Source organism: Salmo salar, chromosome ssa04 (genome assembly GCF_905237065.1).
Source record: "Salmo salar chromosome ssa04, Ssal_v3.1, whole genome shotgun sequence".
Classification (NCBI taxonomy): Eukaryota; Metazoa; Chordata; class Actinopteri; order Salmoniformes; family Salmonidae; genus Salmo; species Salmo salar.
In genome coordinates this window covers 72,681,625-72,701,899 of record NC_059445.1, presented here as the reverse complement: position 1 = coordinate 72,701,899, position 20,275 = coordinate 72,681,625, and the positions used below count along the sequence as shown (strand labels likewise).

General features: G+C 40.2%; 1 protein-coding gene across 18 annotated transcripts in view; it reads left to right on the top strand.

Moving 5' to 3' along the window:
* Window positions 1–19,768, top strand: part of LOC106603804 (disks large homolog 2) — a 325,722-nt gene extending 305,954 nt beyond the window's left edge. For 12 of the 18 annotated variants that reach the window (XM_045717311.1, XM_045717307.1, XM_045717316.1 and 9 more), the window contains 10 exons: window positions 2,527–2,641; window positions 2,738–2,914; window positions 3,466–3,541; window positions 6,422–6,521; window positions 11,172–11,222; window positions 11,630–11,731; window positions 15,903–16,075; window positions 17,723–17,835; window positions 18,235–18,326; window positions 18,867–19,768. In XM_045717311.1, the coding sequence (XP_045573267.1) occupies window positions 2,527–2,641; window positions 2,738–2,914; window positions 3,466–3,541; window positions 6,422–6,521; window positions 11,172–11,222; window positions 11,630–11,731; window positions 15,903–16,075; window positions 17,723–17,835; window positions 18,235–18,326; window positions 18,867–18,973 (1,106 nt within the window). In that variant the 3' untranslated portion in view covers window positions 18,974–19,768. Of the gene's footprint in view, window positions 1–2,526; window positions 2,642–2,737; window positions 2,915–3,465; window positions 3,542–6,421; window positions 6,522–7,045; window positions 7,092–11,171; window positions 11,223–11,629; window positions 11,732–15,902; window positions 16,076–17,722; window positions 17,836–18,234; window positions 18,327–18,866 lie in introns of those variants that run through there. The other 6 variants (XM_045717317.1, XM_045717310.1, XM_045717309.1 and 3 more) reach the window with 5 other exon arrangements.
* Window positions 19,769–20,275: the final 507 nt, after the last annotated feature.

The following is a 20,275-nucleotide window of genomic DNA, read 5'->3' as shown; positions in this document are numbered from 1 at the left end:
CTGGGTCATGCACTCTCAGTCCTGCCTAGCTGACCGCTGTACCGAGGTATGTGTGGGCTTTAGGCTGAAGTGAGTCTCTCTGCCTCATTAGCTGCATGGCTGCTCTGCTCTGTAGAGGCGACTGCTGCAGCAGTGTTTCAGTACAGGGATAGTTCACCCAAATTACTCTCCCAAATATAATGATTGTTTATGGACAAATAAAGACTGCAATCACCACTTTTCCATCTTATTTACCTAGCAATGGTCATCAATCGTTGACTCGCATCCAAATCGTTTTACAGTAGCTTTAAAGAAACTTCAGAGACTGGGATGATTTGGGTTGCTAGGGGGAGTTTAAGCTTTGAGCCTTTTTCCAAATGTCAAACGAGCAAAGAGCTATAAGTATGTGCATTTTCTACAGTGCCACCAGGTGGCTTAATGCTTCCATAGCACCCCTATAGGCTACTGTCCTTACCTACATTATGCATACAGAATTACAAACCCAAGTTGAGTCAATCTGATATACAGTTCATGAGAAGAAGATTTCTGAAGGTTTTTGTGGACATTTGGTTTGGATGGGAATGCAAGGGACCTCACAGCAGTTCTAAGAGCAAAATTTAGGAGAACTATCTGAGCTTTCTGTACCGTGTGTTACCTTTGGACAGTGTCTAACATTGTCTGCTTGTTGTATGTCGAGAATATGTCACCTTGTATAGGCTATGGTGGAGGGAAGGGGAGTCTCAGAGCTGTAATCAGAGTGTTCACTCAATAGGAAGGTGTAGGGGGAAGTTTCCCTAAGGCTAGATTCAATCCGGACAGAGGAAGATCCGCACTATAGCGCAATTTAAATGTAAAGGTAATTTCAGATCGAGTCGACATATGCAGCATTTACCTTCAATGAAGTATCCGGGAATGCAGGAACATTGCCTTTTAACTTCAATTGCGCTATAGTGCGGATCTTCCACACTCCGGATTGAATTTATGCCCTAGATGCTGATCTTGGGTCAGTTTGGCATTTTCCCCACTAATAGTTTAATGTTATGATTTGGGGAGGGGAAGTTGATCCTACATCTGTACCTAGGGAATCTGTACCCCCGGAGCCAAAAGGACCTCCATTATCGACCCTGTTCTCTGTCCTATCCCCCTGCAACAATCCAAAACCGAGAGAAACATTCAGCCAAGAGCATTCGTGAGGTCGGGCACTGATCTTGGTAGATTAGACCTGGCTCACAGTCGGCATTCCAATTCATCCCAAAGGTTCGATGGGCTTGAAGTTAGGACTCGGCCAGTCAAGATCTTCAACACCGATCTCGACAAACCATTTTATGGATCTCACTTTGTGCACAGGGGGCATTGTCATGCTGAAACAGGAAAGGGCCTTCCCCAAACTGTTGCCACAAAGTTGGAAGCACAGAATCGTCTAGAATGTCATTGTATGCTGTAGCTTTAAGATTTCCTCTCACTGAACTAAGGGGCCTAGCCTGAAACATGAAAAACAGCTCCAGACCATTATTCCTCCTCAACCAGACCACTTTACAGTTGGCACTATGCATTGGGGCAGGTAGCCTTCTCCTGGCAACCGCCAAACCCAGATTCATCCATCGGACTGCCAGATGATGAAGCGTAATTCATCACTCCAGAGAACGTGTTTTCACTGCTCCAGAGTCCAATGGCGGCGAGCTTTACACCACTCCAGTAAAATGATGACGCTTGGCTTTGCACATGGTGATCTTAGGCTTGTGTGCAGCTGCTCGGCCATGGAAACCCATTTCATGAAGCTCCTGACGAACAATTATTTTGCTGACGTTGCTTCCAGAGACAGTATGGAACTCGGTAGTGAGTGTTGCAACCGAGGACAGACGATTTTTACGCGCTTCAGCACTCGCCAGTCCCGTTCTTTGAGCTTGTGTGGCCTACCACTTCGCAGCTGAGTCGTTGTTGCTCCTAGACATTTCTACTTCACAATAACAGCACTTACAGTTGACCGGGTTAGCTCTAGCAGGGCAGAAATTTGACAAACTGACTTGTTGGAAATGTTGCATCTTATGACTGTGCCACATTGAAAGTCACTGAGCTCTTCAGTAAGGCCATTCTACTGCCAATGTTTGTGTATGGAGATTGCATGGCTGTGTGCTCAATTTTATACACCTGTCAGGTGTGGCTGAAATAGCCGAATGAACTCATTTGAAGGGGTGTCCACATACCTTTGTATATATGGTGTTTTTTACATGGTAATACATATTGTACATGCATCATCAATCAATATAAAGAAGTTGAAAACATTGGTTCTGTCCATTTGAAATGTAAGCATTTTAATTTGTTTCTCTCTCAATGTTTACTGATGCACATTAAATGTCACCATAATCATTTAGCGATGCATCCTCAATGGCACCCTATTTCCTACACAGTGCACTACTTTTGACCAGGGCCAACCTAGGTTACTGTTCTGAACAGATTCTCCTCCCTTTCCTTTGCAATGTAGAGCAGTCTACATTGAGTGTAAAACAGAACATTATTGTAATCCTGGGTGTTGTCTTTCACTTGCAGAGTACGGGCGTTTCGAGGCCAAAATCCATGATCTGCGGGAACAGATGATGAACCATAGCATGAGCTCTGGGTCCGGATCCCTCCGAACCAATCAGAAACGCTCCCTTTACGTCAGGTGGGTCTCTTTTGGACTTAGTTAAAGTCATCCTGAATAGATGGCATTTAACGTAATTTTTCTATAATAGCATGTCTCCCTCTGTTTCCCTCACAGGGCACTGTTCGACTATGAAAAGGCCAAAGACAGTGGACTCCCGAGCCAGGGCCTCAGCTTCAGGTATGGGGACATCCTCCACGTCATCAATGCCTCAGACGATGAATGGTGGCAGGCCCGGAGGGTGACCCCTGATGGGGACAGCGAAGAGATGGGGGTCATCCCCAGCAAAAGGAGGTAAGTGGTGGATTTGTTAAACTAAACTTCAAAGTGCTTAACCAAAAGGTTATCTTCTGGGGGACAGTGGACTCTACGTCCCTACCTTTTCTGAAAGGCCTGAGAGTGGCTGAAAGAAAACGTTTCTTCATTCCTGTTCCCGCAACAAAATTAACATTTGTTGTATCATTTTACTGCAAGAAAAACGTAATTCTACACCAGATACTTTTAAATTAGGCTTCATGTGAGAGATTATACAGGTCTACTGTCTCCAAGCATACAGATTAACCCATCTCAAGAGGTGCAATAGGTGTGGTAGACCAGGGGGTGCTGCTGCACCTGGTAGACCAGGGGGTGCTGCTGCACCTGGTAGACCAGGGGGAGCTGCTGCACCTGGTAGACCAGGGGGTGCTGCTGCACCTGCATATGACAACTGAGTGAAGCCACACAAAGATGACAAGCACAAACATTGTTTTAAAACAAATCAATTCCAGCAGATAGCGTTGGAGAAATGGAAAACCCACTGTAGCATGACTGTTTTTGTCCATGTGTCTCTGTCCTGGTACTGGCAGGGTTGAGAGGAAAGAACGAGCTCGTCTAAAGACAGTGAAGTTCAATGCCAAACCTGGAACAATTGATTCCAAAGGGGTAAGTGCTAAGATCTTATACTAAGGACTGGCAAGCCAACTTAACTTTTGAAGGAAGACATTTTCTGAAATGGAAATGGTTGTAAACCCATATATCAATTACATTCCTTTGTGATATGAAGTAGAGAAAGTAGCTTCTAAACCTCTAAACTTTTGTTTTTGTCTTAATACTCGTGAAATGTGGATGTGTAACGTTATCAAGAGCAAATTTCAGATTTCACGTCAGGTTTCTCAGATTTACGTCTCAGCTTTCCCCTCGCATTAGGAGAAGTTGTGATAGTAATTTATGTTCATCTAAAGCATTAGCCTGAGGTCTCTCTGCCTGAGTGGCAAAGACATCACATCTCTGCAGGCAGCACCTTCTCCCTGACAGCTTTACCTCACAGCCCTTACCCTAAATAAACATTGCACATTGTATAATTCGATTTTTTTGTGAAGCATTAGAGGCTATTTTTTCCTTTAATGTCATATCGGTCCCTGGGCCAACCTCTGCAGAAGCCAAATCACCATACATCCTTCAAACTCTTTGTCCATTTTGGCCTTACAGCAGGACATTTGGCCATGTTCATCAGTGTTTTTGCCTGCCTATGTTACAAGTAACGAGTAGATTTTGTGTTGTATTCGCTGCACTCTTTTTAAAACGGGTTCCAAAAGGTTTTGGAGGGTTAGATCATACAAATGTATTTAAATGTTTAACGGATGCCTCTCTTCACATTTCTCAAAAATATTGAAAAGTTGTACTGACATTTTGCACGGTTAATAGCTAAAATAATGTCCCTAAGCTTCCAGTAAAGAGATACACAACTTCCCCTTGGATTATAGCTGAACTATACCTATTTTAGCCTCCCCAATAGGCTAACATCTCTTGATTAGGTCTCCGGGTGTTGAACTAAGGTCGCTATAGTATATGAACATTTCGCTACACCTGCAATAACATCTGCTAAACATGTGTATGTGACCAATAAAATTTGAGAAACAGACGCCTCACAAGTCCTCAATTGGCAGCTTCATTAAATAGTACCCGCAAACACCAGTCTCAACGTCAACAGTGAAGAGGCGACTCCGGGATGCTGGCCTTCTTGGCGGAGTTCCTCTGTCTGTGTTCTTTTGCCCATCTTAATCTTTTCTTTTTATTGGCCAGTCTGAGATATGGCTCTTTCTTTGAATCTCTGCCTAGAAGGCCAGCATCCCAGAGTCGCCTCATCACTGTTGATGTTAAGACTGGTGTTTTGCGGGTACTATTTAAGGAAGCTGCCAATTGAGGACGTGTGAGGCGTCTGTTTCTCAAACTAGACACTAATGTACTTGTCCTCTTGCTCCGTTGTGCACCGGGGCCTCCCACACCTCTTTCTATTCTGGTTAGAGCCAGTTGGTGCTGTTCTGTGAAGGGAGTAGTACACAGCGTTGTACGAGATCTTCAGTTTCTTGCCAATTTCTCAAATTGAATAGCCTTCATTTCTCAGGACAAGAATAGACTGATGAGTTTATTCTTTGTTTCTGGCCATTTTGAGCCTGTAATCAAACCCACAAATGCTGATGCTCCAGATACTCAACTAGTCTAAAGAAGGCCAGTTTTATTGCTTCTTTAATCAGACAACAGTTTTCAGCTGAGCTAACATAATTGCAAAAGGGTTTTCTAATGGTCAATTGGCCTTTTTAAAATGATAAACTTGGATTAGCTAACACAACGTGCCATTGGAACACAGGAGTGATGGTTGCTGATAATGGACCGCTGTACGCCTAAGTAGATATTCCATAAAAAATCTGCCGTTTCCAGCTACAATAGTCATTTATATCATTAACAATGTCTACACTGTATTTCTGATCAATTTGATGTTATTTTAATGGACAATTTTTTTTGCTTTTCTTTCAAAAACAAGGACATTTCTAAGTGACCCCAAACTTTTGAACAGAAGTGTACGTAGTTGAGGCTGGTATTGAACCAGTTTCGGTGATCATTGCTGGTTTAACGATTATACCTTTAGAATCGGATTTATGGAGCACATGTATGCAAATGAGTATTCGTCGCAAATAAACATCACAACTGCAATTCCTTCTTTCTCCTCCACGCCGCCTCCTAGCTTCTCAAACAGCGCTATGCACAACTTCTCTCCTTTAATTTTGTTTGTTTGTAATTTAACACACACAACATTTGATCAATCTGACCCCTTCGTATCATAATTCTTTATATGTTTGTTAATTTAGGATTTTATATCTTCACAAGCCTATCTAAATATATAGTTTTAGGCAACAATGACCTGATTTCTTTCAGCCATGGCATGGGATCTCATCCCTCCACCTCCTGAAGTTCTAACCTGCATGATTGTTGGACATCATTTGTATCACAGCGATGTTCCTAATGTCATAGCATGATCCTGTTAACGTCTTTGCTGCATGGCATACCATATTCCGGCATTTATCTGTGTGTTTGACACGTGCTGTTATTTCGTTTTATTTTCAAGTGTTTGAGAATGTCTTGGGTGCAATTGTGCACATGAAGGAAATGATGGCAAATTATTACTGTGTAGTTCTCTATCACACATTGAGTCATTTTGACAGTGTTATCATCGAACAGCCTATTACAAATCACATTTGTGAAACAAAATGAGAGATTTGCGAAATGTCATGATTAATTCATGATAATTTGTATTAGCTAAGCAACATATTTATATATGATTGGGTTATAATTCAACCCTGCTCTGATGGATGAGTCATCTAGTGTAATGTCAGTACTGTGATGTCAGTCCTGTAGTCCATTTCTTGTGACCACGCCATCATTTCTTCATGTCCCACATATTGCAGCTAGTTGGTTTGTCAGCATGAATATGACAACAATTAGAGCTCCCTGTTTGCCCCACCCCATGCTTTCTTTCCTCCACAGTCATTCAATGACAAGCGTAAAAACAACTTCATCTTTACACGAAAGTTCCCATTCTACAAGAACAAGGAGTTGGGTGAGCAGGATGGCAGTGATTCAGAACGTAAGTAGGCTTGAACACACACACACACTGACACAGGTACACACACCGACACAGGTACACACACCGACACAGGTACATATAGGTGACATATAGGTTGTGGAGACGTGTGCAGGGATAGGGTTTTCATGGAGGTCCCCCTCCTAGCTTTCTTTCTTTTTTCTCTCTCTGTTGGCTCTGGTGCAGTGATGGTGTCTGGGTGCTCAGATCAGGATCAACACTGAGCAGTCACCAGTGGTTCCTCAAAAACTACCCCGGCCATCATCTATCACAAAGTGGTCCAATAGTCCCTGTTATCTGATATGACTTTTTTTTGTTTTCTAAATACAGTTTATGACTGGTTATGACCGGTTCAGGCTGGTCGTCTTGTGTCTGAACTGAGTCAGATGATCTGAGCTCGGCTAACTAATCTTGCCTTTCAGGATTTCACAGCTTCCCCTCTTTAATGCCACTTACCTCTTCCTTCCACCTTTCTGGCTATCCCTGCCCTGTCTCCTTGTCTTTGCTCTCTTGGGACGGCCATGTAGGACATCCCAGGAATAGGTGATGACGGGTATGGGACGAAGACGCTGAGTAAGTTGGTTGAGGAATGGTCCTGTCTGTACAGTCAAGCAACACTCCCCTCCCCCCCAACACATTTTTCTGTTGACTTTGTGTTTGTTTCCTCCCTTTTTATTTTTTCCCCTTATTGACTCATTTTGATAGCCTGTTTTGCATGCTTCAGTATGACCTCTCAGTTTGGGTCCTGGTTGTATTGATTTCTGTCACCTCCCATCCTAACTCTGACATTGTTTGCAAGTCACAAAAAAGAAAGACATAAAAAAAAGTGTTTGAGTTGTCTGGAAATACATTTTGTGTTTTTATCATGTTCATAGTCTCTTTCTATAACAGACACAGATGTTTGGGTGTACTCTTGGGCAGCTGAATGTGATCACCTATTTTTAGGCCAGCATGCTGAGGTGTTCGTACTGTCAATGCTGTGTATATTTGTGCCTTTTAATTATTTCACATAGTAAATGTTGAATGTTCACTGTAATCTATGATCTTCCTCTATTTTGATGCATTGTTGAATCCCATGAAAATATGAGGTGCAAAGTGGAAGGGAAAAGTGCTCTTGTCTCCCATTTCTGCTAGCTACGGTAGTCTCGTAGGCCTTTACACTCGTACCCATATACTGGTTCAAAATGGCATATTTAGGCACTAATAAGCAGGGGTTGGAACCAAAATGATGAACAGAACCACAATTTTTTTTGTTCTGTTTCACTGTTCGAACCAGCAAAATAAAATTCTGAACCGGTTCAAATCCCCAAAAAGTACCGGTTTATATCGTTCCATTCTGTTCCTTTTTTAACCTGTGAAATCAACCGTTTTTTACATTTAGCTCATTAAATTACTTCACCAATGTCACAGGCGTCGATGAAAGGTGACCAAAATGCAGCGGGTATAGTGCTCATCTTTCTTCTTTATTTGGAAAGAACACTCAAAACAAAATAAACAGACGATGAAACAGTTCCATAAGGCACACAGGCTATACAGAAAATAACCACCCACAAAAACACAGGAAAAACAGGCTGCCTACGTATGGCTTCCAATCAGAGACAACGAAAGACACCTGCCTCTGATTGGAAGCCATACCTGGCCACACATAGAAAAAGAAACATAGAAATAGAAAACTAGAACCAAAATCCCCTAGAACCAAAAAACCACAAAACACACAAAACAAACACCCCCTGCCACGCCCTGACCATACTGCAATTACAAATGACCCCTTTACTGGTCAGGACGTGACAACCAATCAGTGCGAATACAGCAGGCAAGCTAGTTGTTCACATGCGTGATGGAAAGACAAGTGTAGCCTATGGCGCAAGATGCGACTGAAATTTGGCGGGTGGGGAGAGAGCGAGTGAGGGTTGAAGAGGAGGCTTAAAGCTCTGGGCATCTTGTTATGACATGCATTATCTGAATTAGGTCCACAGAATTATACCTAGGAGGAGTGGCTGCAATGGAGGAACTTTGAATGTCCTTTGAGCTAGCTAGCTAACAAGCTTGAGCTAGCTAGCAAACAAGTTTGTGTGTGCAGAGCGGCACCTGAATTAAAAACACGTCTTAGCTTTTTGTAGTTAATAAATCCAACCGAAATGTGATAACTAGGCCTATAGTATCCTTACCTACATAGCATTGAAAAACGTAATCCATTCTTCTTTAGCTATTTCATTAAAACGTGAGTACAGTAGCCTATGTTTCTGAGGGGGAAGGGGCAGGTAGCCTAAACACTGTAAGAAACACACTGGCAACAATTTTTTTCAGCATGCAGGCAGACACTGTAATAGATTTATAAGTGATAGAGTGAGGGCTTTGCATAGGCACTTTATTGTGTTTTTTTGTGGGACTAGAATAAAAATGCCTGGAACGTAAAATAACGTTATTATCCGGTTCCCATCCTTTTAAAATAACGGTTCCGTTCCAGAACAGTATGGATCACTTTCGTTCCCGGTTCCGTTTCTGTCCCCCCCAAAAAATATAAACGGTTTTCGGTACTGTTCCCTGAACCGGTTCCAACCCCTGCTAATAAGCTTCTAAATTGGAACGTTGTGGCTGTACAGTAATATGCTATACATGATGTCAGAGCTCAGGCTCTGTGCTTCACAGCGCTGTATGGGGTTTGACTGACAGCCGTTCTGAACTTGAGCACAGCGCAACAAGAAGTTGGTCCCATCCCTCCCACTAATTGGCCAACTTTTAGAAATGTTTTGTTGAGTGAGGAAAATGCTGTAAATTAAGATGACTCGATGTATTTTGAAAGGTGAGACATTGAGAATTATAATAAATACCGCTTTGATGTCATACAAGCAAGCCAAACACCGTGAGTCCAAATGTGCACTTCACATTTCCATATCATAAAACTCATGTCATATACAGTGTCAACGTTTATGATCACTATGTTTGATGTAGAGTTACAAGATGACATGTCATCATACCCTGGGTTGTTCTGAACAGAATGAGCCTGTTTGTTTATTGAGAAGAACATTTGCCGTGGCACACGCACTTGAATGCACTCATGACTCCTTTCTATGCGCACCAAAATTACAATCTGTTTTTCTGAATTGCCTTGTGAAAGCTTAACTTATAACTTAGCTAGTCATGTTGGTAAAAGAACAAGCCCACCTGACCCAGATTGTGATTTATAAAATGGACCGTTTTTAGATTGCGTAAACAACAACAGTAATTGTGTGATGGGGATGAAACAACTACAACTACAAGTGTGCTTGCTCTAGTTCCTCAACGGCACAGCTAGGAGAGCTCAGAAAAGTACCTTAGAGTTGAAGATTCTTTGAGTCATAAGTGTATTGAAATTGCTTAGGAACTGTGCACACATTTTTCCGTTATCTCCAAACTGTTACTTTTCCATTGCTACCATGGTTATGCATATGCTTTTCATATGTAATTCTGTAAGAAACATTTAAATGTAGCCCTATCCATATAGGCCAAATCCCATGAGTGTAAAGGGTTAAAGTTTTTATTTTACTGCAACATTAATGGACACCCATCTTTTGTAATGTTAGCTTTCTCCTCTTTTTTATATAACTATTATCTTGCTGTGTTTAATCCCTATCCTTGGATCAGAATACAAATAGATGCAGAATAAAATCATGTTGGTACTTTCTTGCACATAATTAACACAATGGAAAAATCGAATGATTTATTATTGAAATTACATGGGCGACAGAGAAAAAAACCCATTGGTACAATTTAAGGCCAAGTGGAAAACCATAATGCAGCCACTAGGGATGGGGGTGTGAACATGCAGGTCTGGCCAGATGAGATGTAGCCATTATTTGTGTGCGTTCGTAAATTGTTGTTTGTATCTGAAGTAAAAAAAATCTATGAAATATAAATCTACTTAGCATGCACTCTAAAAGCAGAACCAATTAGATACAGCTGTATCTTTTCTGTGAGTTGCCAGATAACAGTTCATATAGATTTTATAGGTGTTATGCTGAAGCATTGAAACTAAAGCAGGACAAATATTGTGTTATAGTAGGTTAAATTAATCCTGGCAAAGAGAATGGGAAGGTTGGGAGACAAGCACACAATGTGATCATCCTCCCGAGAGCTACAGTCATGACCTAAATTAGATTAGGCCTATATTGACAATCTTTTGACGAGAGAAAATGATTTGCCCTCATAATATTCAAGTGCATCGACCAAATAGTACAATGAAGCAATATAACTTGACACATTTCCCAACCCAAGCTCTAATTGAAAACGCATCCACTGGTCATTACTGCAGGCGAGAGAAAATAACCTCTGTGTTTGTTTGGGATTATACGGATACTTGAAAAGGCTGTTTGCATAGTGCACTAGACAGTCACAATTCACTTCGAAAGCAGTATAAACTTTCTTGCCTTCTGTTGGGTGTTGTGTCACTACTCTTCGGCCACAATCAGTCTTAATCCATTTTTTTGTATGGCACAATTTACATTGAGCGTTTTCATTGAATGCTTCTAATCACTTCTTCATTCATCCAGATTGACATTTCTCCTGTCTTGGGACACTTGGTCAAGAGAATAAGCATGAACATGCATGTAATGTCCATTTTAGTAACTTTTCTGTTTTATAGTAACTATTTTAGTAACTGTTTTATGTCACCAGGGAGTCAAGAGGACATGATTCTCTCCTATGAGCCTGTCATTCGACAAGAGAGTGAGTACTCTTCCAATCTTTTACCAGAGTGGTCCTTGATAATGCACTATTTCAGTCAGTGAAACATTATCCGCTTGCACATTGTCACGCTATATCCATGCACACCAGTGTGTACAAGCACCACAGAGGTTTTAAAAACGAGACAAAACAATTGATTGCTTCCTGTAACTCCTGCGAGGAAGATTCTGGAAAGTTCTTCCATACTAGTTATTTACAGGAAGTAATCGCTTGTTGAGTCTCTAGACATGGAAACCTCTCTGGCACTAGTACTCATTGGCTTGCTCAGATATAGCGTGGTTGTTGTAGTGAAATTGCTTGCCTACATTTACTGTGGAGACTAATGCTCAGTGCACAGTTATAACCTATTATGTCTGTAAATTAGTCGATTGACGCATTTTATCTTTCAGTTAATTACGCCAGACCCGTCATAATCCTTGGACCAATGAAAGACAGAATCAACGACGACCTGATATCCGAATTCCCTGACAAATTTGGCTCCTGCGTGCCACGTAAGTCCCTCTACCATCACAAGGAGACCAGTGGCTTCTCAGAGTAGGAGTGCTGATTTAGGATCAGTTTTGTCTCTTAGATCAAAATTGATAAGATTTCATGGACGGGGGGAACCTGGGCCCAGATTCACAAAATCTTCTTTGGAATACATTTCTTCTTAACTGCCATTTTCTCCTTAAGTATAGACTTATGAAGAAAGTTAAGCAAAGTTGCTATTCCTCAATAAAGTTATTGGAAATGTTCGTAAGTTTTTTCAAGTTAAGAAGAAATGGGATTCTTGAAAATAATGTTTTAGGATCTTCTTGGAAATGTACTCAACTTTAGGACAGCTAAACCCTTGTCTTGTGACAACTGGATACTTTTGTAACCATGAATGTTTTCTTGCGCCACTGCCACAGACACAGTTGGCTACCAGACATTTAAATTAACAGTAATAATTAACAATATTCTAGAAGTATTAAATAGCTAGCGTTAGCTCGTTAATTTGCAAAGAAGAACTTGGCTAACTTAGCTAACGTTAATGTCATTAACTATGTTGGCTAATGTCGTTATGCGTTAGCTAGCTAGCTATCTTACCGGTCACGCAGTCCCTCTACCATCGCCTCTCCTATCATGGACAAAACCTTCTCCTCCAGCTGGTCCACAGGACTGGTTGATACCCCTCCCCCCTCCAGTCTTCTTCAACTCCCTTCTTAGCAGCTGACTTGATGTCGGACCACTGTCCCTTGCTATACCCCCGAAGGTAGAGACAGACTTGGGCACTCTCGCCCATCCTCTCTTTTGGTCTCTGCAGTGACCCTGCAGTTATCGAGTCTCCCCAACAGCAACCTTTTCCTGGCTGCTATTTCCTCCACCATCACTTCAAGCTCTTGTTTGCTGAAGTTTTTTTTGCGCTTTCCTTGGTTATCCATTTTTGTTTCGATATAGCTAGTCTGATGGCTATAATGTGTGAAAAATAAAGTTTGTTTTTGTGTATAAAGGGTTTGCGAGCCAACAACAACAACAAAAATTCTCGAGACATAAAGCAGATGAATAAATGTAATGAAATGGAAATATTAAAACGTTATTATAGTGGGCCAAATCCTATCATCCCTGTCACATAAGCTTATTTATTGGTTTCAAGCACGTCGCTAATATCAATGCCACATAAGAAGATAGTTCTTAGGAAAGATATTTACGAAGTTCTTCAGAAAACTATAAATTCCTAAGAACATTTTGAGGAATTGCACTTACGAACTATCTTATGGACTTTTTTTCGTAAGTAGTGTTTTGTGAATCTGGCCCCTGATCCTAGATCAGCACTTATACTCTGAGACGCTTGATACATATGGCCCCAGTCTACCAGGCTGTCTCAGGGTGGACACAGTTGCTGCATCAAGAATACATTGTGTGATCATGTGCCCTTGTGATTAGCTCTCCCTAATAAATTCCACTGTGCTGCCAATATATCATTGTAGTTTTATTTTATACCCATCTCCTTCATTTGCTATGTTGTTATAGTGTTTGATTCATTATTTTTCCTAATTTCTCACCAAAAAGCTATTAATTTTCCCCCCTTACATGTTTTGTTGGGTTCTTTGATTTGTATTATACATACTTGGTTAAATTATCCAGAGATGATTTCTTGATGACAATAATAATGTAGGATTTTGTTATACCCTGGTATTCACATGTGCAATTCTATTGAACCATTAAAGGGGAAGTTCAGGATTTTAGAATTTGACGTTAAATGTCTCATGCTGAAAGTAGTCTATATGCCAGGAGAAACTGTAATCCATGGTTCGGTTTTTCTGGAAAAAATTACTATAAACTTCAGCTAACTTTAGCCACAGCTAGGTAATAATCAATGGAAGTTTGTTTTATTTTTATGGCCAACTGAGAAAGGCAAAATCCAACAAAAGCTATGGCAACAAATCCAAATAAATGTGGATTTAGTTTTACAGACAACAGGATTTTGAGTTTTGGCTGTAGACCAGATACTGTTTATGTATAGTATCTCTACTGTAGTGTGACCAAACTACTAAGTTCAAAGGTTCATGGACAGTAGAGTACTTCTTGCATTTTACTCTAAAACCATTTTTCATACATTTCTCATTGGTACACCATTAATATAGTCTCACAATCCAATTATTTTGCACATACAAGCCTGATAGCGGTCCTAATAACAGGCCTATGATTCATTCCTGGAAAAGTTTGGGATCCTCATGAGAGTTTTTGCTCCTGTTTGATTTTGGTAATCAGGAGACTGAACGTAATGTAATGAAAATAATCTTGAAAACGTGGATTTTTGGGACAGTATTAAAAGTGGACTAAGTAAGGGATAATCAACGAGGGGCCATGCATTCTATGGAAAAGAATGAACAACGTGGAAGGTGTGTAGCGCGTCGTGGAACTGACCTTCCACAGATTATTTTCCAGAGAACGCATAGAGCCTCAAGTTGATTATTCCTTTTATACCATGGCTATAATTTAACACATTTGCTGGTAGAAATGTGTTCATTTGCTGGTAGAAATGTGTTCAACATCCACTGAAGTAGCTCTAGAATGCCCTTCAAGCCAATCAGAAAGGAGTATTCAACAATGCCATGGTATAATTAAACAATAAGGCATGAGGGGGTGTGGTATATGGCCAATATACCACAACTAAGGGTTGTTCTTAGGCACAACGCATCGTGGAGTGCCTGGACACAGAACCTTAGCCGAGGTATATTGGCCATATACCACAAACCCCAGAGGTGCCTTATTGCTATTATAAACTGGTTACCAACGTAATTAGAGCAGTAAAAATAAATGTTTTGTCATACCCGTGGTATACAGTCTGATATACCATGGCTGTCAGCCAGTCAGCATTCAGGGCTCGAACCACCCAGTTTATAATGAGGAATATTTACAAACAATTGTTTGAGTTATATGCCCTTTTAAATACAGTTTTTCAGTATAACGATAGTATTTCATACTGTTGTATATTTCAAAGAACTGTCCACACCACTGTCTACTTGATGTCATATTTTTATTTTGATCGTCATTGTTTGGATTTGGTTTGTTTTAATTTATTTATCATTTTATTCCATCTATTTTTAAAACCATGTAAAGCGGCTAACTGTTCAGGGCAGCCAGGTAAGTGAGCCCCTTAGTTGCTGGTATACAGAATGTAGTGTAACTAAGTTATTGGTTAATACAATGTAGTGAAAGGAAGTAGAATGTGTTCCACACTGTTATAAGTAGTAGATTGAAAATGGACTTAGAGTAGAAATAGCAGTATTGACATTTAAATACTCCAAATGCCTCTATACATAGTTACCAGGAGATCTACAGATTAATTGTGGGGAATGGGTAGATCTCACTTGTAAATCTACACATTTTTTAACAGTGCGATGGAGAATCTATAGATTTCCCGGGGAACCACTAGATTTCCCTATTTTACACATTTACCGTAACACTTATACCAAATGTCAGATTGAACAAAATACACATTTACAGTATCAGTAACAGTTAGACTGGGTTTACATTCAATCACCCTGCAAACACCAGATCTCAGCTTAGGTGCACTACTTTTTATGCTTTCAAAACACTATCATGGCATTTTGAAAATGTTTCAGTGCATAATTAATTAGTTTGTTTACACAAACAGGTATAATAGTTGTGTTTATGTACAGTATCTATACTGTAGTCACACTGTACCTGCTTATGTAACTATAATGTAAATAAAAGATATTATGCTTCGATCACACCGACAGCATCATTGCATTTTGGTACAGCAGAATTACATTAATTTCCAATGAAACACTGTGTTTGCCTTGCAGCACTGAATTGCAAAGGCGGTTGCAGTGCGTTCTGTGTGGTGCATACTTAGAATTTATCGAACTTATGCGTCAAACTGTATGTGTAGACGGCTCGACAGAAATGGATGCAGAAGGTGAATGTTGAACTTTTGTTGCATTCATATGATGATACTGCGTACTATTTTGTGTTGGACGCTGTTGGTGTGTTGGAAGTGTGAGATGTAGTGCCTTCTGAGATACTTGTAAGTTGTTAAACCGATCACTCTATACGCTGCCCCCTCTATAACTCGCTTATCAAAAAGTTGCACATTCAGTTAAACAGTTTCCTCCCTTTACATTGTACTTTCTGTATTATTTTACCTTATTGTCTTCTCCTCTTGCACCAAAGATACCACTCGGTCGAGGAGGGACTACGAGGTCGATGGGCGGGACTACCATTTTGTAATGTCCAGAGAGCAGATGGAGCAGGACATCCAAGAGCACAAGTTCATTGAGGCGGGCCAGTACAACGACAATCTATATGGAACCAGTGTTCAGTCGGTCAAATATGTGGCTGAGAGGGTGAGTGTCACTGTCATTGAGAAATACTGTATTTAGGCAGTGTGTTTTCGACAGGCAGAAAATTAATGGTGGCAGGCGGCGGTGCGCTAATCCAATGTTAACTTTTATGGCTTTTCCTAATGCCTCGATCACACCGACAATGTTATTGCATTTTGGTACACCAGAAGTACATTCATTTCCAATGGAAATGTTCTGTGTGGTGCGTACATTGGATGTATTGAACGTATGCGTCAAACTGTGTGCGTAAACGGCTTGACAGAAATGGTAGCAGAAGGTGACTGTTGAACTTTTGCGCAAAAGTGCTATCAGTGTGATCAAGGCATAACCATTTCCTTAATTAACTTCACTGAAACGTTTTGTTGTTGTTGTATTTTACGATCTTGTCTCATTGCTGGAACTCCCCAACGGGCAAGGCGAAGGTGGATTCATGCACCCTTCGAAACATGACCCACCTAACTGCGCTACTTTACACCGGCCAGGTTAACACAGAAGCCAGCCGCACCAATGTGTCGGAGGAAACACTGTTCAACTGGCGACCGGGATCAGCGATGCAGTGCCTTAGACCACTGAGCCACTCAGGAGGCCCCACTGAAACTATATCTAACCTAATTCCTTAACCTAACCTTAACTTTACTACCTTAATACATATCGACCCCTATGCATTAACAAAAAAAAATTCTGCTTGTCGAAAATACACTTCCATATTTAACACTATTCAGGTTCCATTTAACTCTGTGGTTGTAGCATTGTGTTGATCAATATTTAATCCAGACAAAATGGTGGAACCACACATAAAGATCATACCAATATTTTTATTTTATTAGACCAATTTCAGAATTTTAAAATGTGGGTCTGTGTGTCTTATTGGACGAATAACTAAAAGGATATGCTTGGTCTCCAAGCATATCTATTCCTTTGTATGTATTATATACCTCTTCTAATAAAGTATTATGTCAGAAACAGTTATTTGACTCAATCAAGGACATTATGTCAATTCAATGATATATGCTGAGTGTACAAAACATTAAGGTTATCTGCTCTTTCCATGAAATAGACTGACCAGGTGAATCCAGGTGAAAGCTATGATCCCTTATTGATGTCACTGGTTAAATCCACTTCAAATCAGTGTAGATGAAGGGGAGGGGACAGGTCAAAGAAGGATTTTTAAGCCTTGAGACGTTTGAGACATGGATTGTGTATGTACCATACAGAAGGTGAATGGGCATGACAAAATATGTAAGTGCCTTTGAATGGGGTATGGTAGGCGCACCGCTTTGTGTCAAGAACTGCAACGCTGCTGGGTTTTTCACGCTCAACATTTTCCCGTGTGTTTCAAGAATAGGCCACCACCCAAAGGACATCCAGACAACTTTACACAACTGTGGGAAGCATTGGAGTCAACATGGGCCAATATCCCTATGGAATGCTTTCGACACCTTGTCCTGACGAATTTTGTATTTTATTAGGATCCCCATTAGCTGTTGTAAAAGTAGCAGCTACTCTTCAAATCGGTGTAGATAAAGGGAGCTGTTCTGAGGGCAAAAGGGGGTGAAACTCAATATTAGGAAGCTGTTCCTAATGTTTTGTACACTCAGTGTATACTGTATAGAGTATGTACGTGTATAAACTGTCTCTTTCCTCTGTTAGCAGGGTAAACACTGCATACTGGACGTGTCAGGGAATGCCATAAAACGACTACAAGTAGCACAACTCTATCCCATTGCCATCTTTATAAAACCTAGGTCCATTGATTCATTAATGTGAGTTCTCTCATATCCTAACTCATGAAAATATTACATAGCAGATGTGTTTATTACGGATATCCAATACAGGGGAAGGAGCTGACATCATTAAATCGAGTGCAGAATACATTTTTAAGTGGGGAGGGGTAAATCAGGCAATTAAGTGGAAATGGGAGTTGAATTGACAAATAACACATTAACTTAATGAACGTAATTCATAGTCCATACGTGTGGAAATGTAGTTGCAGAGATTAGAACCTTTGGGACCGGTTTCCTGTACACAGATTTAAGCCTAATCCTAGACTTTCAATGGAGATTCTGCATTGAGCTTGCTTTTTAGTCCAGGACTAGACATAATCTGTGTCCGGGAAACCGCCTCATGGTGTCTGAAGCCTCACAACAAACCTTTGTTCCCAGGGAGATGAATAAGAGATTAACAGAAGAGCAGGCCAGGAAGACATTTGACCGTGCCATGAAGTTGGAGCAGGAGTTTGGCGAGTTTTTCACAGGTACAGTATCCATGAGTAAAGATGCACAATGTTCCTCTTTTTAGACAAAAGAGATGTGAAAGTTGTAGTCTCAACCCTTGTTAATGTAAACACTTCTGGGGCCTCATTTCTCAAGCCTCTGGATTACACACAACAAATTGGCCTACATGGAGATCCTACAATTAGATGGGAATGATGAACATTATTGATGTTCATCATTTCAATGATAAACAGATCCATGCTGTAATTCTGCATATGTGAATGAGCATTACAAGCCTACCTGGATAATGCCCTTCATTCACCTTTTACGGTGACAAATTACACCCTCATTTGCTGTATGGTGAGGAACTATCAGATCTAAGCCACGGCAGTAAAAACCAAAAGAGCAGGTGTTAGCAGAATGTTTTCATCTTTAGCAGTGACTTTTTCAACCTTAACCTGTGAGCAATTTATTATTATCACTAACAGTATGTACATGAGAAAAAAATATTTCCTTCTATTAGAAAATTATTTATAAATGGTTAGATCTGCCTGTACTGAATGTATCCCCTTGTTTTGCAGCCCTTGTTCAAGGAGACACCTTAGAAGACATTTATAACCACTGCAAAATGGTGATAGAGGAGCATTCAGGACCCTACATCTGGATCCCATCAAAAGAGGAATTATGAGAACACACCACTTTGGCAGGGATATTGGACTGCTAGATTCACAACATACGTTGTAACATATGTTCAACTGTAATGGTAAATAATATTGTTCATAATTATAGCCAATTAATATGATTTTTTTCTTATAGTTTCTTTTTTTTCCACTTTCAATATGAATGTTCCTGAATGTACACCACAACGTTTAAGAAACATTTTTGGCCTAAACAATTTTACTGTTTGTATATTTCATGTTTTTATTTTAAAAAATGCTAAGGAAATTTAATAAACAAGGGCATGTGTTCACGTCGAAACTGCGTGGAATTTCAAATGAATATTCGAAGATCGCCACGCCAATGAAGGAGGGGAAGGAAATAATATCAGCTTCTTTTGCTTTTCTCCACGCAACAGCAGCACTTTGTGTCCTCCGACACTCACCTCACATCACTAGTTGACATTTTGTGTGACTTTAGCATCTATGGCCCTTGGACACAGGTCATCGTAATCCGCCTATTTTTACATTCTTATTATTTTTTATTATTTTGTGAATCCAGATTTGTTTGAAAATGTTTCTTTGAATAAGAATTCTCCTCAACTGTATTGTTTTTTTGTTGTTGTGCGGATTATTTCTTAAAAAATACAATTATTGTTAAGATGCTTTGATTAGAATGAAGAATTAAGGGGGAAATCTACATTTACGTGTAGGAAATGTGACATTATATTTTGCTATTTATATTGATAGAGAGCACAACAGCACAAAGTATTTATTATGAAGATATATAACTTTGATTAAAAAATAAATAAAAAATCTGATCTTAATTGTTTAACATAGTGTGTGGTAGATTTAGAGATGATGGGGTTGTTATTTGAGAGTAAATGGAAAACTGCAGGTCCCAAGTCCTTTGAGGACTGATAGTAAGTAATGCACTGTGGTGAGCCTAAAGTCTTAATCCGTATATTCACAAAGCAGCCTAATGATAACTTTGCCACTTAGGAGCAATTCTTATCAGAATTCTGTCATTTTTCCCATAAGTCTAATACATTTTCTGAAAGTAATTCACAAACTTAAACATTTAATGGGCATATTCTCACGTTTGCCACAAACTTCCCAACATTTTAATTCCCAGTGGCCTAGTGCAGCAGCTGGAAAGTGTCTGAAGTGAAATTTCACAATTTTTTTTGTCATTTAGCAGACGCTCTTATCCAGAGCGACTTACAGTAGTGAATGCATACATTTTTTTTTCTTCTTTTCTTTTTTTTGTACTGGCCCCCCGTGGGAATCGAACCCACAACTCTGGCATTGCACACACCATGCTGGCGTTGCAA